Consider the following 8,208-nt stretch of genomic DNA (forward strand, 5'->3'; position numbering starts at 1 on the left):
ATATATATAGTTTTCATTTTGTTTTGCTTTTGCTTATGAGTGGGAGTTCAGTGGGGCTGAAAATGAAAAATGAAACCAATTCTTATTCTTTATTATAATGTTAAATTTTAAAATTGTAGTAAATGCAAAAGTATTCTACTTAGTTCATTTGTGTATTTATATCCAATTAGGTAAAATATATGCTTTAGTCTGGTGATTTGCCAGCCTGATTCTTGGTCACAGGGCATTTAGCTTTCAGCTTAAATGAAATTTTCATGAATAACATTAGTTATGCAGGCAAACCTAATTATTTTATAGAGGCAGGGTATGCAAAAGCAAGAAAAGAGGGTAAATGCAAGCAAACTAGATTTTCCTGCACGTAAATCACCTCATTTTAAAAATAAACATTTTCATAAATTTGGCTCAGAGTTTGTAAAGCAAGCTATTTAAAATCAAGAATTATAGTAAGAAGATTCTTTTCTTCTTTTTTTCCTCCGAAGGTGCTGGAAATGAAACCCAGGGGTATCTACTACTGACCTACATCTCCAATCCTTTTTTATTTTTTGAAACAAGGTCTCTCTAAGTTGCTGAGGTTGTCCTCAAATTTGTAATCCTCCTGCCTCAGCTTTGGGAGTCACTGAGATTATAGGTGTGTACTACTGCACCTGAATTCCTCAAATATACTCTTGAGAATTAACTTGAGGTCTGAGCTATGTGGTAGTTGGTGTATATGAAAAATTAAAGAAATTTGTTCTGTACAAGAAAACCTATGTATAATACTTGAATAAAAGTATTCCTACAGGAAAGAAGAGGTGCAGGCTATTAAACAGCTTCCCACAAATCTGTGGAACCTCAGAGAGAGATACATAGGAGTATAGACCATTCCCATAAAGATAAGCACTATGAGCAGTGTACAGAAATGCACTGTGAGGAAAATTTGGGGAGAAAGGGAGAATTTGACTCAGTAAATAGGTTATTTCTCAGATTATAGCCTTTTATGAAGAGAGACAATCAACACCTTTAGAATTAGCAATATAATTGCAAGCTGGTACACTCTGACCAAACTTAGTCCTTGACAATCCCTTTTTCCCCACCCTCAGCCTCTGAAAACTACAATTCTGTTCTATGCTTCTATGAATTCAACATTTTATGAAGACAATTAAGTTCTGAGGATCTGATGTTTTACTTGAAATTTGCTAAGAGTAGATCTTAAGTGTCCTCACAAAACACACACACACACACACACACACGTAATTATGTATAACTGTGTGGTGATGAATGTGTTAATTTGATTGTGGTAATAACTTCACAGTGTATAATGTATGTCAAATTATCATTTTGTATACCTTGAAAAGATACAATTTTCATTTGTTAATTACACTGCAATAAAGTTGCAGGGGGGCAGGGAATTAGTGATATAAGCCAGGCATGGTAGGGTGAGCTGTAGACCCAGCCCTCTGGAGGCTGAGGCAGTAGGATCACTTTACCCAAGAACTTTAAGACCAACCATGGTAACTGTTCTGGTTTGAATCTTAAGTGTCCCTCAAAGGATCATGTAGTAAAGGTTTGGTTGCCAGCCTATGGCACCACAGGTAGAATCTTTAGGAGGTGAAGCCTAGTGAAGGAAGTTAGATCATTGAGGGTGTGTCCTTGAAGAAGATATTAGGATGTCAACCTCTTCCCTTTTTCTTGGCTTCCTGGTCGAGAGTGAATAGCTCTGCTTCACCACATGTTTCACGCCATGATGTTCTTTCTACCTTGCTACAAGCCCCAAAGTGACAGGGGCCAAATGACCATACACTGAAACTTCTGAAACCATGGGCCAAAATTGACCTCTCTTCTTTTAAGATATTTATCTCAGGTATTTTCTCACAGTGACAGAAAGAGGACTAACACAGTAACCTAGTGAGAAAGAAGTCTCAAAAAAGAAATAGTGATATAAATGAAGAATTAAATAAGTAAATCTATAAAAATTGGGACCCATTTTTAGTCTCCTTTTGATTGATGAGAAAGTCAGAAAAAAGATTGTAAAACTAGATCTCACTTAGACAAGTGTTTATTTAACCTGCTCTATATAAAAGCCACAATTCTCATGGTCTTGTAAAAGGCCCTGAAAAATTCTCAAATTTAGGCAGGAACAGATACATACATGCAAACACACCAACCACATATTTGTATATGTTGAGAATAGTATAGTATGCAGATATCTGATGAATCTCCCAGTTAATTTCATGTACTACTGGAATAGAGAAAACTAAATGTAATTGGGAATATTTCAGATAATTTTAATAATGCTTAAAGTTCAAGAATAATTTTCAAGATATTAATGTATCCTAGCCCATCCTCATCTAGAAATGAATAGTAGTAGTGTTATTCTCTTATATCAAACTATATGGACATGGGTGGCACAAACAAACAGTTTGAGTATCAGGATGAGAGATTTGGATTTGTGGGCTGGTTACTATGGGTTTCTTATTAGCAACCATCCATGTTACCTGAAACTCAGGTCCCCAACACTGAAATGTGCATAGCATCAGTATGAATTGTTGTACAAAGCAAACTTGACAAACTGGTACAACATGGTCCACTGCCTCAGGTGTATATAACATTATCATCAATCACTATCATACGGATCACTTTGAGGGCCACATTCCCATGGCTAAGATCCAATCAAGGCTACCTTTAGGGACATGCAAGGAGTAAGCAGATAGTTCTGCTGTTATTTCTTTTTTTTGCAATCTACAAAGCAATCAGTGCAGTGTCAATATAGTATTTATATAAATACTATATTTTATATAACATTTATTTACTATAATTAGCATTTATATGTGCAACAGTATACATACATTATATATAAATATCTTTATATATAAATATTTCTTACTTATACACTATTTATATATACATGTTATACTTCTACTATTATAGTACAGTATTATATTTATATAGTATAGTATTTGTATAATATATATATGTATATAGATTGAACAACATTATATAAACCTAATACTTGTAGAAGCATTCAAGTGGTAGAAACAACTCCCAAAGGTACAATTTCTCCAGTCCATAAGACCATCACAAATATCTTTATATTGTTGTACTAATTTAGTTATCCATTTACTCCCCTGATCTATGGCCACTTGAAATTTGTGATAAACTTGTGCAGAGCTATTTAATAATATAAGAAACTAAGTCATTTTAATTCTTCCTTCAGCTACTCACTCTCCATTGGTATCACATCCTGAGGAGGTTTTAGTTCAATTAACTAATCCGTTTGATTACCATATGATTGATTTATATAAGGTAGATGAATTTTACCATCAATACAAGTATTATAGCATATCACAGCATGGTTGTGATACAGTTTGGTTTAGCTACAAAATAAATCAGGAAGTATCAGAGAAGTGTTTATTAAACCTTCCTAGAATAATTGGCCTTTGTTCATATACCAAATATTAATATGGACAAGTGTTGTCACTAGTAGCAATGATTCTGTCATTTCTAAGTTCCATGTTAGCTGGGGACACATTTTCTATGACATGTCAAGTCATTACCTTTGGGGACTTATTTGAGCACTTAGTCATCAAAACTTATGGTTATACATTTATCAGTTTCCCTGAAATTATATATCATGTATCATAATATTTAGAAGGAAGAGATTCCTGAATATGTTATTTTTCCTAATATTCTAATGCAAGTCTCCATAACTCACTTCAACACCATTTCTAACAGTAAATGTAGATAATGGAGTTAAATGTTAAATGATAGTTGTAACCATCATGTATATCAAGCTCTGTTTTTAAAAATAAATCAAGGGTCATGAAAATTAAATATATAAATGATAATGTAGAACTTTCAAATATTTATAAGTAAAAGAATAATCAGCCATATATTTAATTCTTTTGTCCACAAATGATAAATTGATACAATCCATTAAGTAGTAAAAGATGCCCTTTTAAAAGCCTTCTGTAATAGAAGTTTCAATGCTATTCTTGACCAAGCCTACAGAGGTTAATTTTTCATAAATACATTACAAACTATGAAAATTTCTTAAATGAATGATGAGGTCAGGGCTACATGTTCAATGAAGCTTCTGCAACACCAAAGATTTTTTTTTAAACTTATTACTTGCTGACTGATTCAATATAATAGCAGTTACAGTACCAAAACACATAACCTACAGTAAACATAGAGAAACCAACCCCTCTTGTCATTGTTACTGTTGAATAGTTAGTCATACAGGATAGCAATTTCTTTCCCACTTCAGAGATAAAAAACAGTATAACATACAAATGTGAAATATTAACTCAATGTGAAGCTATTAAGTAGCCTAGCAAAGGAATTTGAAACATGCTTTTGACCATAGCTAGTAACAGGCTGAACCTGCCACCAATGTGATAAGTGACTTCTGTGAGAAGGACAGAAGTCAAATAACTTTAAACACTGAGATAATCATCACTTTTAAAAAAAAACCCATATATAATATCTAATCTTTATGAAGTTTTTTAAATTAAATTTCAATTTCTCATCTGTTCTTAGACTCAACATTCTTCCTATTAGAAATCCTCATTGATCCTCCCACCCTTGGTTGTTCTTTGCTTTTCAGAAAGAGTGCTTGAAGTGGACAGAAATTCACTGCCTTTGGAGAAACTTCTCAGTACATATAAAACTGTATTCTGTTCAATCTACTGAAAGAGCATCTAAAAGGCCATCAAACATTCTGGAGAAGTAGCACACCATTCTGCCATTGTGTTGAGAATATCTGAAGGGAAGAGGAGTAAGCAATGATGGTGGTATGGACTGGAGCAAGTGTAAGATGTAATTGGATTCTGGATATATAATGGAGGTGGAACCAATGGAGATTATGTGCGAAGTGAGAAAAAAAAGAAGTAAAAATAACCCAAGGTTTCTGGTCTGGGATCAAGAAAAAGTTCTTTTGAAAATAGGAGCATAATAGTATGTTTTTGTGTTGATGGGAAAGATCCAGAGGAAACACTGTTAGTGGTAGGACAGTGACACAGAACAACTGCTGGAGTAATGTTCTTTAGTATACAAAAGACTAAAAGGATCTTGTGCATGAGGGAAAGTGGACCTTTTCAAGGGAACAGTTCATCCACAGTAACAGAAGATAGAGCAAAGCAATAGGACAAAGACTTAAATGCACTTAGATGGGTAGATGTGGAAGTACTTTTTTAAAAAATATATATTTTTAGTTGTGGTTGGACACAATACCTTTATTTAATTTATTTATTTTTATGTATTGGTAAGGATCAAACCCAGTGTCTCACACATGCTAGGCAAGTGCTCTACTGCTGAGCCACAACCCCAGCCTGGAACTTATTTTTTGATTGCTTCAATTTTTATCAATGGAACAGTGAGAATAAAATTGTTGGATGCTTAAGGAGAAAGAAAAAAGTAAGATTACTTGCCTAGGAAAGTAGGAGAGTAAATGGCTAAGAAAAACATAATATGATTAATGGGCAGCATTAACGGTCATAAATTTGAAGTCAGATCAGTCAGTATAGCTGTAAATGTTTTTCTGCTACTTTAGCTATGCAAGGTGCAGACAGTGTAGGTGGCAAGTAGGATTTAAGAAGGGTTGGATTTTGCTGGCAAGTACAGACAGCCCTCTATAACCATGAGTTCTGCATGCTTGAATCAACCAAGCTTGGATTGAAAATAATCAGAATAAAAAATTGTGTCTCTAATGAACATGTACAGATGATTTCTTGCCACTATTTCTTACAAAATACAATACAACAACTATTTACATAGCGCTTACATTGTATTAGGTATTAAAAGTAATTTAGAGATGATTTAAAGTATATGGAAGGATATATACAGGTTCTCTACAAATACTACACCATTTTATATAATGTAACGGATTGCCTATGTGCAGATTTTGGTATCCATCTGAAGGTCCTGGAACCAATCCCTCATGAAGACCAAAGAGAAGACTGTGTAACAGAGAGTATGGCCAAGGGAACTGAAGATGTATGCTTGGGAGTGGTCATGCATACATCTGAATAAGGCTGTATGAAAAAGGACAGAATGAGGATATCAGGGGGATAAGAAATAGTTTATAGGTGCCAGGATCAAAACCACAGAATCATGGGCACTTCCTTGTTCCATAATACTTTGGTATTTTGGCTCTATTGTTTCTATATTTTGTACCTTTTATGTAATAATGTTACACTATGCTAGATATTATGAATATGTCATGGTTTGGAGCACAACTAGATCTTTAAACCTGCCTTCTCATGAAAGCCAGCCTAGTGTCTTTCTTCAGCCTCACTGTCACATGCAAAGGCACATATATATGTAAAATAACAGTGGTTATCTTTGGGCAGAGATTACAGATATTTTGATATGTTGGATTTTGGGAAGGATTTTTCCTTTTTACCTTCTAATGTCTAAATTTTCTTTATTGAATATGAAGGCTGTTATAATAAAAAATATTTATTTAAAAGGACATATGTATTTACACCCATTTATAATTAAATTCTGGCTGCTTCCTTAATGAGGTGTTAAAGACTTAATCAGGCAGGATTAAATTCCTTGACAAATTAAAAAAATAAATGAAGATGGAGGCTGACATAAATTTTAAACTACTATATTTTATAAAACATATATATAGATCTTTGTCTAGCAAGGGAAATATATTAAAATGCAAACGGGAAGAGAGGAGCATTACAAACCTGCTTCCTGCTTTGAGCTCTTGCATTCCGTAATCTTCGAGCAGAATAAAAGATAAAATAGCCCACAGTTGCTGCGGTAATGATAAAAAAGGACACAGAAACAAAGAAAATTGAATAGTGATTCACCCAAGGGCCATGTTTTTTTCCTACTTCAATGACCATTGTTACTTGTATGCCTTTTTGAATAGACTGTAGAATTTTTGTTCCTTTCAGATTGCCAATCATGATTGCAACAATGTCTCCTGCACCTGTAAGTAAAAGAAAAGAAATTCAGTTTTATTGTTTGACACTCTTAATACAAAATCCAACTGCTAAAATTATTTAAAATGAGACACAATGAGACAAAACAAGTTTACTTATTCATTCAATTAACATTTATCAATCAACTACTATATACATAAAAGTTGTAGGGGATATAAACATTCATGAGGCTTGGGTACTGATTCTAAGGTCCTCACAGTTTAGTAAGGAAGCTATTGTATATAGCAGGTAGCTCCCCTCTCCTCAGATTAATAACCCATAATTTAAGAGTATTGTCTTTTGGGCCCAATTTGCATTTTATATGAAGATTTCTTTAATGACAAATAGACCTCTAGCTCATAGACAATAGGACTTATGTTCCAGAGAATTTGAGATTTGGGAAATATAAAAATATTCAGCTATGCATCTCTCAACTTGCAGGGTGATAGATTATCATATGTATTCACTAGTAACATATATAAGGATTTATATGTCAGGATAGTAATGTGAGACACATAATGTATGTAAACCAAAATGTACAACTTATTTATGTCCATGATATGTCATTTTTCTATATCCTCAACAGCAATATAAAATTTGTCCAAGGTGTTTAAGGTTTTACATTGACGTGATCTGGTTAGCAATGAAGATTACACGTAGAACTGATGGAAATGTTTCTATTCAGGCTAATTAAGGACATATGAGAGTTGCTAACACTACTGTTTTAAGTGCCAGATATTCCACTATTTATTCCTCATGATTCCTTCCATATGTCTATATTGAATTGGCTTGCTTATTAATAAAACAATTTTTTTTGCTTCAAAAAAAGGACATATGAAGTTAAATTAAATTTATTACTAATGATAATTTCTGTAAAAATGCCCTTTCTAATCCCAAATATTTTTTTTTCTAGAAAAAAGACAAGCGGTTTTTTCCTATATTCCAAGAATGTCAGATTGCTCAGCCATTCCAATGTTTTTCGAGGTTTATATTCCTTCTAGTTTATATGATCTTAGAACAATAATCTTAAGCAAAAGAAGAGTTCTTTGAATGTTAAGGTATTACCGACCAGTGAAACCTCCCACTGATGTCAGCTTAAGGCACTAATTAAGGTTAATAATCAAACTCCAATCTGGAATAAACAACCACACAAAAACAAGAATCTAAAAGGACCTTTAGACAAAAGTTTAAACATATAATTACAATATTATAATAATATTCACACATTCAATGATCAAATTAAGAGTACAAACCCTAAAAGACAATGTGAATTGTAGAATCCCCCCCCCCC

At 33.4% G+C, this 8,208-nt stretch overlaps 1 protein-coding gene across 2 annotated transcripts in view; it reads right to left on the reverse strand.

The window, feature by feature from the left end:
* Rnf128 (ring finger protein 128) overlaps nucleotides 1–8,208 on the reverse strand; it is a 94,815-nt gene that overhangs the window by 17,617 nt on the left and 68,990 nt on the right. For both annotated transcript variants that reach the window (XM_048796944.1, XM_015497938.2), the window contains exon 2: nucleotides 6,678–6,925. In XM_048796944.1, coding sequence (XP_048652901.1) covers nucleotides 6,678–6,925 — 248 coding nt within the window. The remainder of the gene's footprint in view (nucleotides 1–6,677; nucleotides 6,926–8,208) is intronic.

Source organism: Marmota marmota, unplaced genomic scaffold (assembly GCF_001458135.2).
Source record: "Marmota marmota marmota unplaced genomic scaffold, marMar, whole genome shotgun sequence".
Classification (NCBI taxonomy): domain Eukaryota; kingdom Metazoa; phylum Chordata; class Mammalia; order Rodentia; family Sciuridae; genus Marmota; species Marmota marmota.